Source organism: Carettochelys insculpta, chromosome 3, assembly GCF_033958435.1.
Source record: "Carettochelys insculpta isolate YL-2023 chromosome 3, ASM3395843v1, whole genome shotgun sequence".
NCBI classification, from domain to species: domain Eukaryota; kingdom Metazoa; phylum Chordata; order Testudines; family Carettochelyidae; genus Carettochelys; species Carettochelys insculpta.
Window position 1 is genome coordinate 154,506,658 of NC_134139.1, and position 17,636 is coordinate 154,524,293.

The 17,636-nt window shown below is 39.6% G+C and overlaps 1 protein-coding gene across 1 annotated transcript in view; it reads right to left on the reverse strand.

The window, feature by feature from the left end:
* Positions 1 to 17,636, reverse strand: part of ADGRB3 (adhesion G protein-coupled receptor B3) — a 704,839-nt gene that overhangs the window by 8,405 nt on the left and 678,798 nt on the right. The window contains exon 28 of the mRNA XM_074988878.1: positions 9,003 to 9,038. Coding sequence (XP_074844979.1) covers positions 9,003 to 9,038 — 36 coding nt within the window. The remainder of the gene's footprint in view (positions 1 to 9,002; positions 9,039 to 17,636) is intronic.

The window sequence follows — 17,636 nt, forward strand, 5'->3', positions numbered from 1 at the left end:
CAATCGAGCGCTTTAACATGTTGACACTCGGCAAATTTTGTCAACAAAAGCCCAGTTTTGTAGACAGAAGCTGCACATGTAGATGTGGCCCTTAAGTTAATCAGTCTCTAAGTGTTTGCAATGTCTCATATACCTATTGTGAATAATGTTGTCAATTTTCAGGACTCAAATAGCCCCTTGAATATTCAATTCAGCGTCTCATTAGTATTCTTCAGTTTGCCCATTAACATGGCCATTTCAAAGTTTTGGCCAAGTGTGGCCACCGTCTTTTATATGTAGACTTGATCTGTCAACAAAGGTACTGCCAGGGTTTCTGTGTTGACAGTGACCTCTGTTGACACAGGCTGCCCATGTAGACATAGCCAAGATGAGTTGTGGGGAGAACATATGAAATAATTCTGTAAGATTCAGTGAGAAATGTTTTGCAAAACATTATTTACTCAGAGATTTCTGATCTAAATTCATAAAAGAGACTTGCTGCAGATTTTTGAAGATATGACTGCTATGGTAGACAAAGGATCAGGTTTCATATACACAGAATTTCAAAAGGCAAGGTTCCATTTCAAAGATTATTTTTTACTAATATAAGAAGTTATAGTAGGGTGAGGAAAACAAATTTTGCAGGTTAAAAACAGGCATTAAGCTGGGAAATGACATATGGTTGTGAAAAAAAAATGATGCCAGCTGGAAACTGTATAACAGTGGTAGGAAACTGAATGTACAGAATGCTACCTTTTTGATATATGTCTGAGTGTTGGTCTGAAGTATTTGTGAAATAGCAAATATGAATAAAGCAAATGCGTCACTTACTTCATTATATTACTCTTGAAAAGAAGCAGGTGGGAGAAGAAATTAATCATTTTCTATGCAAGTCTGGAAGGTAAACACTTTAACATTTTTTGCTGGAAGAAAAACTACCCACCTAACTGAAAACTAGCTATCTTCTGTTGTTTTGTATTTCGTGGTTCCAGCCTTTATAACCCTTCTAGCTGGTTCATTGTACATGTAAGGAATGTGGCAGCAGGAACACAGTGCTGCTGAAGGCTGGGAGGAATGAGTCTCCCAGAGATCATTTGCATGAGAATGCAAAGGGGTGCATGTGTGATACCTTTCAGGCAAAGCCTAATGGGTAGCAGGTAAGCCATGAGATTTTGTCTATTGTAAACACATTGTTGTAAAACCACAATTTATGCTGACATTCAGTGTGGGATTTCACCAATGCTCTGGGTTGTTGTGGGGGACAGGGGAGTCACCATAGCTACATAAGACATTGATTACACAGGGCTCCCTGGTTTCAAGCATTGTAAGGAAGGAGGGGGAGGGGTACTAATTGAGTCAGCTTGTTCATGATCCTGCCTATGTCTTGGCTATGTTGCTGTAAGACTGTTTTGAGTAGTCTTTCCCACCTGTTGAAAGATAAAGCTGGATATTAGGGTTTTCATAAAGCTCCCTACTGGAGATATTGGTTATGTTTACACGTGCCCCAAACTTCGAAATGGCCATGCAAATGGCCATTTCGAAGTTTACTAATGAAGCGCTGAAATGCATATTCAGCGCTTCATTAGCATGCGGGCGGCAGCCGCGCTTCGAAATTGACGCTCCTTGCCGCCGCGCGGCGCGTCCAGACGGGGCTCCTTTTCGAAAGGACGCCGCCTACTTCGAAGTCCCCTTATTCCCATGAGCTCATTGGAATAAGGGGACTTTGAAGTAGGTGGCGTCCTTTCAAAAAGGAGCCCCGTCTGGACGCGCCGCGTGGCGGCAAGGAGCGTCAATTTCGAAGCGTGGCTGCCGCCCGCATGCTAATGAAGCGCTGAATATGCATTTCAGTGCTTCATTAGTAAACTTCAAAATGGCCATTTGCATGGCCATTTCGAAGTTTGGGGCACGTGTAGACACAGCCCTGGTGATGTATCTGTGGGCTCTGGGTCCGGGACTGCGCCGCGAGAGGTACACCCTGTAACAATGTGTGGGTTAAAGGCCAAGAGCCCCAGCAAGAGACTTGGTTCTGTAGCATATGGGGATGGTATCTTGTTAAAGGGGTTTGTCTCTCCTTTGCTTAGATATACTGCATCTGTCACAGTAAACCTGGGGTAGGTTATTGTCATTAAATAAGCTGTTTCTATCTTAGACTCCATGCTTGTGAGGCAGGGGAAAACTGCCTTACAGGCACCCAGCAAGTGGGGTGAAATTGTCCCAGGCCACTGGGTGGGGGATCAAGCCAGCTGGTTGTATCCTTGACAGGAAACCCCCTAGGAGCTGAACCTGGCCCTTCTGGCAGGCACCTGGCATTAATAGAAGGGTTGCATACAATTAAATGTGTAAAGAGTAACTTACACTGTAAGCATTAAATAAATAAACTCATTTTCATATTGGAAGAGAAGGTTAAAGGATTAGAGGCCCAAGTATCTAACCGGCATTTGAGTAGAGAAAATGAAGACTTTCTGGCTCGAAGTCAGAGCCTGCTATTGCACGCACAGCATACTGAAGAATCAGCAAGAGGAGTGCAGAGCAGGAGAATAATGGCAGTATGTGACCTCCAGCAGAAGAAAGAAAACTTATCTACTCCCAATGAAGATAGAAGGAAGAAACTGTTTTGGGGGGTCTCTGAACAAGTAAGAAGGTAGAAGATGGTTTGGTAGAGTTATCTGAAGGAAGTCAGAAGAAGGCCCCATTGAACAGAAGGCATGGGATACATTGTTGTAGGGGCAGAGGTTCTACAAAAACAATTCCCAAGAGGTGCAGATGGACTGTGGCAAAAAGGGGGAAAGAATCATCACTCTGCTGTCCATACCAGGAAACTCAAGAAGGCTATGTCAACATAGCAGCATTATTTTGGAATAAACTATTATGGAAGAGATTTTTCTGGAATAGCTTATTTCCAAATAGCATGTCCACACACAAAGGCTGTGTCCACACTACATTCCCCTTTCAGAGGAGGAATGAAAATGAGGGATACCAAAAATGCAAACGAAGCACTGACTTACAAATCTCATACTTCATGTGCATAATCTCATGAAGTTGTGTTTCTGTAAGAGACTTTTCCAAAAGCAAAAGCAGCTGTGTAGATGGGGATACTTCAGAAAAAACCAAAAACCTGTTTTTGAAAGAACTCTTCTTCCTGAAACAAAATAGAAACAAGGGTTCTTTCAAAATTTCAGTTCTTTTTCCCTGAAGGAATCCTGTCTACATGGTTGTTTTTGCTTTTGGAAAAGTCTCTTCCGGAAACACGATCACGCAAGATTATGCAAATGAAGCATGAGCTTTGTAAATAAGCACTTCATTTTCGTTTTCAATCTCCCTCATTTGCATACCTCCTCCAAAATGGGAATGTAGTGTAGATGCAACCAAAATGTGTATCAAAACAGCGCTCAGCTATTTTAAAATAATGCTATTCTGTAGCTATAGTCCAAGATTTACATATCTGACACCTCTTTTGCATATTCTTCTCTCAAAAGAGCTTCTTTTGAAAGTAGAGAAGTAGTGTAGCTGCACCTCTTTCAAAAGTAAACCCCATCTTTGAAAGAACCCTTCTTCCCATAAAAAAAAAGCAAAAAAGGGTTCTTTTGAAGATACGGTTTTACTTTCAAAAAAGCTGCAGCCACACTACTTTTCTCCTTTCAAAAGATGCTCTTTTGAAAGAATATGCAAATGAGGCATCAGATATGTAAATCTGTACCTCATTTGCATTTTCGATTTCCCTCATTTGCATAACTCTTTTGAAAGAGGAATGCAAGTGTAGATGCAGCTGAGGTGGCAGAGGTGGTTTAAAGCTATCTTTCTGTCCCCTGCAATCCTGGGTACATATTTGGCCCACAAAACCACTTAGGGAATCCTCAGGGCCATGTAAGTGACAATCAGATTCAATGGCCTTAAAGAGGCCATTTAGGCGATAGGTATTAATAGAATGGACCAGATTTTTGGTCCACAACCTGCTCCTCTTTCACCTCTCTCTTCATGAAAGGGTGAGATGGCTGTGGCACTCCTCTGCGATTTTCCTATCAATGGTGGCCATCCAGACCAGCTTTCCGAGTGGCACAAAGAGTGGCTGATGATCTGATCCAGTACTGGTAATGAAATCTCAAAGCAGGGAAAGGTTCTGGTTCAGCACTTCTACAATACCTCTGCCACAATATCACTGGTGCTGCTGCTGCTGTTGGTAATTTATAAGACACTACAGTAATCCCAAATGGCCTCTATTAGGACTGATGCCACTTGAGCATAGCAATGTACACACATATAGAAGACCCATTCCTCTTCGTTATGTTTTATATATGGTGCACATATACAATACCATATTTAACAAAAAAATCTAGGCAATGCAACAATTGCAAACACAACACAATAAAAGATGCAAGCATCACATATACAGTTCACATGAGTCAATTGAAAATGCATTTGCTAGATAACTGATACTTGAGAACACAGTGTGCATAGTATTGTCAGTAGTTATCTGGTGCTGGAACATGTTCTCTTGACTGCCAGGATGGATGTCTTCATAGCAGTTGCCATAGAGAATGTGCTCGGAAAGACCTGCAATGAATTCTTGACCTTCAAAATGGAATTGTGTAATTCAGAAATATTTTCATTGCTCTGCTTGCATAATTTCTGTTGTGTTGTTTTTATTTAATTTTAAAATTGTGTTTTGCCTCCTTAGATTGTGTTGATGATGTATATTTGTCTTCCTTGTTTAAATGTAGTTATCTTGATGTCCTTTTACCTTTCTTGCACGCGTGCGCATGTGTGTGTGTGTGTGTCCAGAAAAATATTATAACAGATTGGTATTAAATTTTAGAGATTGCTTATGGATAAAAAATATTGCAGAATGTTGAAATTATCCCCAAAATAAAAATTACAAACCAATAATATTCAGAGTTATCATTAAACTTTAAAGAAATTCAAACATGCTAAGGGAATGCACAATTAAGTCTCTCAGACAATCTTAACTCTCATCCTATAGTGATACCATGAAATAATAATATAATCATGATCTTTTTGTGTTGTGTTCAAAATTAGTTTAAACTAATTTTGCAAAGAAAGAGGTTTTGTGTTCTTTCATAGTATTTTCCCTCATGATATCACTACAGGTCAGCAATGGTTGAGCGAGTTATCGCAGATGTCACAGGGCCAACTTTTAAGCTTCATTTGAGCTGTAGACCTAGGTCCTTCTATATTCTGAATAAATGTCAGAGTTAGATACCACAATCATTAACAGGTTTTTTACAACTTAATTTCTTCAAATCTAGTTTATACAGAAGATTTCAATAAGTGTTTACTATCTGGGAATTCAAAGTTGATGTTATTCAGACCATTCCAGGAAAAACAAGGCCTGAAATTTGTTATATTTTTAATGGAACCATATTTAAATAAATTTTAACTGACATTAGATAAAGAATTCATCTGTAAATTCTTAGACAATTCATTCAAACAGTAAGTACTATAATTTTTGTAAGTATACACTACATTTTTCATACATAAAATTCCTTTCTTCCCAACTAAAAAAATTCAACTGCATTAGCTATGGAAACACGACCAACTTGTCCATAATAATAGTCTCCTTCATTGCATGTAACATTACAGAGTCAGCTGTAACCCTAGGCCGTGTCTACACGTGCCCCAAACTTCGAAATGGCCATGCAAATGGCCATTTCGAAGTTTACTAATGAAGTGCTGAAATGCATATTCAGCGCTTCATTAGCATGCGGGCGGCAGCGGCGCTTCGAAATTGACGTGCCTTGCCGCCGCGCGGCGCATCCAGACGGGGCTACTTTTCAAAAGGGCCCTGCCTACTTCGAAGTCCCCTTATTCCCATGAGCTCATGGGAATAAGGGGACTTCGAAGAAGGTGGCATCCTTTCGAAAAGGAGCCCCGTCTGGATGTGCCGCGCGGCGGCAAGGCACGTCAATTTCGAAGCGCCGCTGCCGCCCGCATGCTAATGAAGCGCTGAATATGCATTTCAGCGCTTCATTAGTAAACTTCGAAATGGCCATTTGCATGGCCCTTTCGAAGTTTGGGGCACGTGTAGACGTAGCCCTATTGTTTTAAGATTTTCAAATGTTAAAGATTTTCATCACTCAAATCATTTAGGTAGGTTCTCTGAACATGTAATTTATATTATGCTTTGAATTTCAAACTTACATAGCCTAAAACTCAGGAATACTCAGTATTATACACTGAGGCTACGTCTACACGTGCCCCAAACTTCGAAATGGCCATGCAAATGGCCATTTCGAAGTTTACTAATGAAGCGCTGACATGCATATTCAGCGCTTCATTAGCATGCAGGCGGCAGCGGCGCTTCGAAATTGACGAGCCTTGCCGCCGCGCGGCGCGTCCAGACGGGGCTCCTTTTCGAAAGCACGCCACCTACTTCGAAGTCCCCTTATTCCTGTGAGCTCATGGGAATAAGGGGACTTCGAAGAAGGTGGCGTCCTTTCGAAAAGGAGCCCCGTCTGGACGCGCCGCGCGGCGGCAAGGCTCGTCAATTTCGAAGCGCCGCTGCCGCCCGCATGCTAATGAAGCGCTGAATATGCATGTCAGCGCTTCATTAGTAAACTTCGAAATGGCCATTTGCATGGCCATTTCGAAGTTTGGGGCACGTGTAGACACAGCCTGAATGATTCAAAAGAAGAGGTAATAAAGGAACTGCCATAGCTTTTGTATCAGTAACTATAGGCCAGATTCTGACTTCCGATCCAAGATATGCTTTAAGTCATGACTAGAAAATTACACTAGTCATTGGCATATATACATGGTTATATATGTAAGTATATTCATTGATTTTTGAAGTAACAGTTGATAGGTCAATCTCACTAGATATTAAAACTTGGTCTTAAATGTGTCGTGTTCTATGAAAATGGTGTGAGAAGCATCAATGAAAAAGCTCATCATGAATTATATCAAACTATCAACAATGCATGAAAATGACAGCTTATGCAAAACATCCATAAATCATTAATATTCTGCTGAATATAGACTTTGACTACTCATTGTAGTCACATAGAGCAACTGTGCTCTTAAACAGTAAGAGAAACACCTTCACCTGAATTTTTGGGCTAGCAAAAACCTTGAATTAACTAAACAACTGGGCCATTTCTACATAGGCCACTTTCTTCGGCATGTTAACACACAGAGTGAAAGATGCTAATGAAGCACAGATGCAAATTCCCTGCACCTCATTAGCATAACATCATGTGATTTGGAGTCTGGAAGACCATTCTTCCGGACTCCAAAATGCCATGTAGAAAATTTTTGGGAATCCAAATCACGTGACGTTATGCTAATCAGGCATGGGGAATTTGCATCTGCGCTTCATGAGCATCTTTCACTCTGTGTATTAGCATGCGACTTCCGAAGGAAGTGGCCTATGTAGAAACGGCCCTGGAGCCTACATTTCCACTACTAACTACAGATTTCATGAGTCAGATTATAGTTATCAATTTTGAGATACCAGGGGTAGGTCTATGCAGCAAAGTTACCTAGAAATAACAGCCATTATTGTGAAATAACTATCCTAGCACCTACACAACACAAATGCTATTTTGAAATAATTTTGAAATAGCGGATAGCTTATTTTGAAATAGGTAAACCTCATTGCACAACGGCTATGTCTACAATAGTCCCCACCTTTTGAAAGGGGGATTCTAATGAGAGACTTTGAGATATGCTAATGAGGCATTCCATGAATATGCAATGCCTCATTAACATAATGGTATCCTCAGTGATTCAAAAGCGCTGCTTTTGAATTGTGCGCTGCCCGTGTAGATGGGGGCCGTTTGAAAGTACCCCCCAGTCTTCGAAAGCCCCTTATTCCTCCTTTCGAAAGGCCACCCTGGTCTACATGTGCGGTGCACGGTTCAAAAGTGGCACTTTTGAATTACCACAGCTACCATTATGCTAAAGAGGTGCTGCATATTCATGGCAGTGCCTCATTAGCATCCCCCTTTCAAAAGGCAGGGGCTAGACATAGCTAAGGTATAGTGCCTATTTTGAAATAGGCATTTTGAAATATGTGCTGTTAATATGGGCAATAGAGTCTATGGCTCTATTTCAAAATAGGCTCATGGCTAGGCCTACGTGGAGCTCTGCTCAGCGCTGCTGCTGGCAGAGCTATGCATAGTGAGCTTCTCAAGATTGCAAATGGCTGCTTATTTGCATACTCCCAAAGCTCTTTACCATAGCCACCAAGAGTTCGGGGCTGCATGGCCATGTGGATGAGCCTCTTCTGGCTAAATGCCCATCTGTTGCCTGTCTCTTATGTCTGAAATCTTTTAGGAATAAGGGACTGGTGTCTGAGGGGGCATTAGCCAGTATGTATAGATGCTGTATTTCAAAATAACTATGTGCTATTTTGAAATGCATTTTATATGTAGCAGCACTATTTCAAACTAACCTATTCTGGAATAGCTATTCTGGAATATTTTACTTTGAAATAATGTCTGCTGTGTAGACATACTCCTAAGAGGGCTTATTTTTCAAGTTCAATTGCTCAGTATCTTTTTGAGAAGTCAGGCCACTTTAAAGTGTTTTAACTTAAGTACTTAAAATCACTAACCTGTTTTGAAAATTTACAGCCCAGAAGCCAGAAGAGCTCTAAAGAAAATGGCAATTGGACTGAAAATAGGAAATTTGTGGAAGGAGGCAGACTTGCTGTGACACCAGTTATCAAACAAATGAAACACACTTCTTCAAATAAACCAGCAGAATCTACGGCCACCAGGGAAATTAATAGATGTATACAAAGGAAAAAAATACATGCAATTGAAATGGCAGAGAGCTTAGAACAGAAATCATGATGCTTCATTGGTACTGTGTGCTAGTTTGATGTTAGAATCTTTTAGAAGGAACTTTCACCCAAGTAGGTTTAAGGAAACTCCCATCATGAATTGTACATAACCCATTTAAACCTTCATATTCATATCTGCTATATCAAGTGGCTTAAACTAAAATTTCTTATGAACTTTATATTAATATAGTTTTAATAAACAGGAATAATTTAAACTTACTTCAAAGTCAAGGTCCGAATAACGTGATTTTCTTCTCTATTAAGCATTAGAAAAGGAAAGAAAATAATAGGTGCATTAACATGGGGTCTCTTCATGCAATCATAGTCATTAGTTTAAATAACACTCATGTTTTCTTTTGATTTATTTATATGAAATAGTTCTTTAGCAAACTGTACTTTTTATTTTAACAATTAAATTTTAATCTGTGACATCATGCACAGTTTGTTAGAAATGAGCTAGTTTTTCTATGGAATGAGATGAAACTGCATTTTGCAAGTTCTGCATGTAGTCAGGTACCTCATTCAGTATGATTTGCAGCTGGACATCATGATCTCTATGAGGAACCTATCACTCTGGTATCATACTGACATCCAGAACTTGGTTCTCCGTTCTCACTAGATTGATTTCAGCAGAATTTGCTCCAAGTTTACACAGGGTTAGAGACAGAGGAATCAAGCCAAAGGCAGCTATAGCTTTGATACAGCTTTCAGCTTGTTTGCAATGAGGTCTTCATTTGGAGAGAACAACTTTGAATTAGTTTTGCATTTATGACACAGACTAGTCCGGGAAACTGAATATAAAGGAAATGATTCTTCAGTGACAATGTATTTGCTGTTATACAAGAAAATGCTATTTTTGTACAGTATCTTTTGTACAAAATGCAACTCAGAATGCTTCAAGGAATTTTTAAAATATACAGAATTAGTGAGAAAGTGTAAATAACAATAGAAGCAAAGGAAGTTGAATGGTGTAGAGGTGGGATAAAATATACAGGGCTGATGAGGCAAAGGGATGCAGGAAGGCAGCAGAAGTAGCAGAGGAGAAAAAAGTTGCTCCAAAGTTGGGGACATTATGTAACTGAAAGAAGAAAGGCCAGAGCTGAATTATTACTGGGGAGGGAAAGTGAAAGGAAGGGAAAAGAAAATAGAACACCTGATTCTGTTTGGCTAATGACTGCATTTTATAACTGAGAAGAAAGTCTACTCAGAGTAATAAATCCTAGTCCTGCTATGCACCTTATGTAATGCATTCCCAGGCACTTGTGTTAGTATGTCTCTAAAGGAGGGTGTGTGCTTGCGTATAAGACAAGCCGTGATCCTCAGTCTTACTGTACATGATGTTTTTGCAAGTTTGCGTCAGCAAAGAACTGCACAACTACATCTGGGCACCATTGCACAGCTCAGTTAGTAGATGACAGGATAGATTCTCTTGTTAAAGGGATGTGGCCTCATGACAATTAAGGGGAGTAATCTGAGTTTGCCAAGATGGGGAATTAGGGTCAGCATCTGGTGTAAGTCCATTTCCCCATGACTTACTCATTCTCCTCCTCAAAGGCTTTCCCTACTTTTTGCAGTTTCATGCATTTGCAGAGTTGTGGAGTGTAGTAAGCATAACATCTTAGTAACTGAGACTATGGGCAGGTTCCAGAGTACCCTGGAGTTGTCATAAAGATGCCAGTTGACTTCCACGGGATCTAGCTCAGGACCCTGCTGAGCCAGCTTGACCACCTGCTCCACAGCTCAGTCCCTCCCCACCTAGTTAACAAAAGAATGTTTTGCAATAAGGTCGGTCACCTGGAACAAATTCACTGGATTTTAAAAAGAGGGCAATTTTTAACAGTGTTCTGAACTGACTGGGATGTGAGTAGAGTTGAATGAGGATGGAAGTGATGCAGAGGCACTCATTTCTAATAAAGCTGGCCAAGCAACTGTGAACAATTTTGATCAAGTTATTTTTTGATTAAATGAAATTTTACATTTTTTTCAACTCAAACTTTTTTTTTTTTATTTCTGAGTGTTTGATGAAAACAGATTTTTTCCCCCACATATTTGGATTAGTCAAAAAGCCACTTTTGTTGAAAAACTATGTTGGTGTAAAATTTTGGCACCCTCCAAATGGTTGCATTTGTGAGTATGCAACCAAGGTTACCCTCGCAACATTCCGGGATCTGAAGAGCTGGGAATCAGCCCACAGGCAAGGACTTATAATAGAATATTTGAAAAACTGTGATCTGGTGATAAGTCCTTCATTAGCTGTCCAGAAAAGCTCAGCTTTACCTTCCACGTTAACAGGAATATTTAAAGATTAACTGGAAAAAAATGCGTCACAGCACCAATAACAAAACAAAAACCGCAATAACCCAGAAGAGCAGCAATTAAAAAAAAACACCAAACAATCAACCAAAAAAACAAACAAAAAAAAAAAAAAACCAGAGAGATCAGAGAAACTTGTACAATGAACTAGTACCTCAAAAGATTTATATACCCCCTAAAACACACAAATGGCTCATAAAGACTTCTGGACACTCTGAATATTTGGTATTATGCTTGGCTGTATGGTCTCAAAAGAAAAAAGACTCATTTTTGAGGTAAAGTTTAGAATAGATGGCCCTGAAAAAGCCCAGTTGTATGACACAATTACCTAATAAATTTGGTTTGACTGAGCTGCCTGAAGGAAGATGCTGAATCAAACGTAGTTTAGAGACCTGGTTTGCAAGAGATCAAGACTTAGAAAAATGGAGTATTAACTCCCATTTTACATTTTCCCTCCTACTCTGCTCACAGACAGCACAGGAACTCTGGCATTACCTATAAGCTGAAATAAGTGTTTAGGTTTAAGTCCCAGCATAACCATATTATTCATTTTAAACACGAGCCACACATTGTACCATACTTTACTGCAATATGATTGGCTAGAAGGCACTGTTGCAAATTTGCTTTTACATCACATCTCTTTGGTACTGTGACTCAGCAGGCTATTTTGGGTGCTTATGTCAAACAGCAGTTTTTTGGAGTCCAGCCAGAATGGAAGCAGAATGAGGCCATTTATTTTTAACTGCACATTAAACAATATTAGTTTTGTGCTTTTTCAGGGCTGCATATGGTGTTCAGTCACAGCATATAACCCTAAAGACATAAAAGAAATTATCTGTAGAGCAACTCTGGGGTTATGCTTTGAGTTGAAGTCCCCTGGATTTCTGCCTATGACATCAGTAAGTATAAGGTGAGGTCCTACCAGCTATTATTCTGGCAATCTAGCATTTTGGAGCTGGGAAATATGTATAAGGCCTGATCCAATTTACATTGCAGTAAGTCTTCACATTGACTTAAAGAAATTGGCTCATTCCCTAATATTCCATTTCAGAAGCTTTCATTTCTAAATTCTGCCATTTCCATGTCTGTTTTCCCTGTTTTCTACATGATGTGGTATAGCAAAAGCAACACAAGCTGCCGGTCCACCTCAGGACTACATCTTTAGGTTCCATGAGTAATCAAACAACCTCAAAAATAGTTTCTTAAATCAAATAAAAGGTTGATTTTCTAGAGTGGTGTCTCTGTTGGCAAAGGAAGAGGCGCTTGTACATGCACTTCCACAGTCTTATAAATCTAGGCAACCATTTGGCTCATTCAACAAATTTAATTAATGGAAGTCAAAAGCATAATGAGATGTAGTAAGGAAAAATAATTCTGGTTGCCAGTGAATGCATAGCTTGATGAAGGTGGTCCATGATGCTTCTTTCTTACAGTAGTTGGATGTATCCACCCGTTAAAGAATCACTTTAATCAACACAAACCTAATAATGAGAGCAAGAGGGTTTTTCCTGGATCAGAGTTAGCCTCAACTGTAGCTATTTTTTTTATTAATGCTTTGGAAGAATAAGTATCAGAGAGGTAGCCATGTTAGTCTGTATCTTCGAGAACAACAAGAAGTCCTGTGGCACCCTATAGACTAACAGATATTTTGGCCTTCGGGGGCAAAGACCCACTTTGTCAGACGTATGAATGTGGGGGGTGGATGTTTATAATTATTATTATTATTATTATACTCTGAAATCCCCCCACTCATGCATCTGACGAAGCGGGTCTTTGCCCACAAAAGCTTATGTGACAAAATATCTGTCAGTCTATAAGGTGACATAGGACTTCTTTTTGTTCTTGGAAGAGTAAGTTACCTTCAAAGGAAATAAAATTAGTGGATAATATAAGTTCAAGCATATTGCAAATATCAGTGAAAAGTCAAAGGTAAAAATTCAGTATTCAGCTTCATAATGTTTGATTGTATCAGGAAAAGGGGATGTTCCTAGAATGGGACCACTTCCCATAAAACCAAATAGAAGAGAGACAGAATCACCACATCAAATACAGTCCTCAGAACTGACATAACTGAGTGAATATAGAAAGGGACTGAACCACAATGAGCCAGAAAAACAGGATGAACCTGGAATAGAATTCCTTCTCAATAGACCTTAAAGAAAAGAGATAAAAATGGAGAAATTTGGAATAGTGCTCTGTTTTGGCACTGCTAAATCAATTCTTAAGGTTTGAAAACTAGAAGAAAATATTATTGGAAATCAAATTGGTGATAACCCTTTTTTGTTTAAATATGGTGAATGATACGATGTTATAGGGATGAAATAAAAATACCCTTGATAGAATTCCCACTGTAAAATTTTACTAAAAATAAATGGAAACATTTTAACAATCCTTTTTGTTAAGAGCTCCATAATACAAATTAACTTAATAAAAATAAGAAAAATACAAACATTTAAGTAGAGCATTTATTTTTTCTTTTATTCCCCCCCCCCCCCCCGCCAAAAATAAAATACCCTTAACTGAGTTCAGGACTACAGCAATGCTGAGTAAGTCTGATAGTGCTAACTAATGAAGTAGGCTAGTTGGGGAGGAACATGTCTGAAAAAGTTAGAATTCCAGAATAATGGGATGAAATTAAAGAACCTTTAGACAGATAATTAAGAAAATTCTCAAAGTGCAGCCCTTTTGACTATGAAATTATTTAAAGGATGCAGTGGGATGTCCATCAGTACACTAACTGAACATTAGTTTGGGCAAGGTGTTGGAGAAATATATTGTAGAAAATATTTCTGCATTGACAGGAGGTGACCTGGAAGTTCTTTTTCATCTCTAATTTCAATAACTGCCTGATTTGACAGATTAAAGCCTCATCACAGGAAAAAGCCCTTATATCAAAACCAAAGTAAACTTCTGTGGAAGGGAAGTAAGTCTGCAGCAGCAATTCATTCTGAATCAGTAACAGAGAGGAAACCATGCTAGTCTATATACTATCAAAATAAAAAAGCAGTCAAGTATCACTTTAACAAAATAATTTATTAGGTGAGCTTTCATGGGACATTTTGTCTCAAGAAGTGGGTCTGTCTCATGAAAGCTCACCTAATTCATTATTTTGTTAAAATGCTACTTGACTGCTTTTTTGTTTTTATTCTGAATCAGGTGTGTTTTGTTCTAGTTGTGTATAGCTTGTACTTTGAACTCTGTTCATTGGTGGAAAAAATAGAACAGTGCTAAAAGATAATTTCCATATACCAACATGTACTGGTTCAGGCAGGAGCTGCTCCCATTAAATGACTAATATAATCCCTCTCCATCTGTGTAAAATCATGAATTCCTGATCTGCTCCCTATTCTAGTCTGCATTATACTGCAATCTGATTAATTACATAAACTCCTGAAGATATATTTTGCAGTGTGAAGTCTAATTGAAACCAGAGATATAATAGTGAAGGCTATATCCATGTTTCCATTAATAAAAATCCTTATTATCAGAAGTTTATAATTCACTCTGAGATTAAACTTGACATATAATATTTTAGCCCAAGGGAGGATTCTTTTCCCCCTATAAAATTGAAGAGATATTCTTTTGGCATTTTGGAGATCTAAAAGTGCTGCATGAGCAGAATCTTAGACTTTTAAAAATGCCCATTTGTGTTCAGGTAAATAAAAAAAAGCTTTGCTTTGGAGTAGGAGGTTGTGCAGGCTTATAGTTTTTAAGGCTCGTGAGTCAAAAGGCAATAATTTTGTGTGGAAAAAAAATGTGCATACCCACATAAGTGTGGGAATGTTTGAGTGCTGAAGGTCTGCTAGCAATTTTAGCGTACACCCCACTTGCAAAACCCACAGGGTCTCAGCGCACAGATATTTTAATGTATTGGGCATGTGTCATTTTATAACAGCTCCTACATACACATTTACTCAATAGACTATAAATGGCTGTTTTGGAGCTGCTATGCTCTTAGGGGGAAAGATATAGGCATTTCTTAATTTAGTAAATGACTGAAAATACGTATTTTTCTTAAATAACACATGCAGATAAAATGGGCACCTGTAATATACTGTCTCAAATACAGGTTATTCTTCCAGGTCTTGAATGGGACATTCATTCAATACACCTTAGCTGTGTCTACACGTGCACGCTACTTCGAAGTAGCGGCACTAACTTCGAAATAGCGCCCGTCGCGGCTACATGCGTCGGGCGCTATTTCAAAGTTAACTTCGACGTTAGGCGGAGAGACGTCGAAGTCGCTAACCTCACGAGGGGATCGGAATAGCGCCCTACTTCGACGTTCAACATCGAAGTAGGGACCGTGTAGACGATCCGCGTCCCGCAACGTCGAAATTGCTGGGTCCTCCATGGAGGTCATCAGCTGGGGGGTTGAGAGATGCTCTCTCTGCAGCCCCTGCGGGGCTCTATGGTCACCGTGTGCAGCAGCCCTTAGCCCAGGGCTTTTGGCTGCTGCTGCGGCAGCTGGGGATCCATGCTACAGGCACAGGGTCTGCAACCAGTTGTCGGCTCTGTGTATCTTGTGTTGTTTAGTGCAACTGTGTCTGGGAGGGGCCCTTTAAGGGAGCGGCTTGCTGTTGAGTCCGCCCTGTGACCCTGTCTGCAGCTGTGCCTGGCACCCTTATTTCGATGTGTGCTACTTTGGCGTGTAGACGTACCCTCGCAGCGCCTATTTCGATGTGGTGCCGCGCAACGTCGAAGTTGAACATCGACGTTGCCAGCCCTGGAGGATGTGTAGACGTTATTCATCGAAATAGCCTGTTTCGATGTTGCTACATCGAAATAAGCTATTTCGATGTTGGCTTCACGTGTAGACGTAGCCCTTCAGTTACTTCACTCTCAGTGCCTGGTTTAACCCCTCACCTTTAAAAAAGTCACATAAAATGATATACTGGAAGTTTTGGAATTGGGGGAACTCCCAGGAAATCAGACAATGTGTGAGCTATAATAGGCTTAGGCTTTTATTTAGACTGAGAGTCAGATCTGGCAAGCAGCATTGCTTTTGCAGGTGACTAAGAGTGGAAAAAGGAAAGAAAAAGAAATCTAGGTAAGGGAAGTCCAGCACAACTGATGCAATCTGGATGCATTTTGAAGGAGAAACTCCCATGATGCTCTCCACTCTCTATTCCCAAGTATTGCTTCAGTTCTCATGTCATAGGTCAAAAGAGATTGAGACTACTTTAGTAAAACAAAAAGCAGTCAAGTAGCACTTTAAAGACTAGCAAAATAGTTTATTAGGTGAGCTTTCGTGGGACAGACCCACTTCTTCAGACCATGAAGAAGTGGGTCTGTCCCACGAAAGTTCACCTAATAAACTATTTTGCTAGTCTTTAAAGTGCTACTTGACTGCTTTTTGTTTTGATAGTGTATAGGCTAGCACGGCTTCCTCTCTGAGACTACTTTAGTGCTTCCAAATTGCATGATGACTGCATCTTTGCAGATAAGAGATACTGTTTTGGTAGAGTATTTCTTTCATCACTTTCTTTCCTCCATTGGTACCACACGTTTTTAACTTTCTTCTTTAATTTAGTTTTCCATGTTCTGTTTCTGAACCCTTTAATTTTAAGTTGCTCTTGAACTTCCCTCCCCCTTTCTGGTGTCTCTGAATTTGCCTTTCCTCTCTCACCTCTTCTGTCTTTCCATTTATTTTTCTGCTTTCTTTTTGTTATTAACTCCATCACTATCTTTTCAGTTCTCTCATCTTTTCCTATCTGTGATGTTACTCTCCTTCTGAGGCCCTAAATCAGATCTTTGGCTAAGAAGGTCTATTAGGAGCTGCCCTTTGGGATATGTTAATGTCTCTCATTAATGAGTCAGAAGGGATATTTTAGTGATGCAACCAAGGGCCTCCCACTTATGGAAGTGTGCCTGTCTCAAAGGAAATCTCAGATTGCAGAATGAGGGCCTGCGAGTTGAAAAAATGAACACAGAGTAATGAGAGATTGGAAACTGAACTCCTGCAAAGTACCTCTTTAGGTCCTCTTGTTTAGAAGATAATACTGAAAAAAGAATGTTGCAGACAAGGAAGAAACCACTGTCTTTTAAATTAGAGCTGCTCTGTTTCTTTGACAGTTTATCCTTTTGTCACTCTCCTAGCTACCAGAGCAAGTCCTTTTGGCTTTTTAATGTGACTTCATATTCACTTTCTGCATAACAGCAGTAATGTAGCACTTTAAAGTTTAACAAAATCATTTATTTGGTGATGAGCTTTAGTGGGACAGACCCATTTCATCAGAGCAATAGCATTTCCAGTACAGACTAACATCTATAAGTACAGAGGTCCAAAAAAATGCAATAAAATTTGACAAATCAAGTACATAGGACTGAAGGAGTAGGGGGGTGAGGCATTTTTTTTTTGGACCTCTGTACTTATAGATGTCAATCTGTTCTGGAAATGCTACTGATCTGATAAAGTGGATCTGTCCCACAAAAACTCATCACTGAATAAATCATTCTGTTAAGCTTTAAAGTGCTACATGACTGCTGTTTTGTTTTGTTAGAATACAGACTAACACGGCTACATCTCTTTACTTTCTGC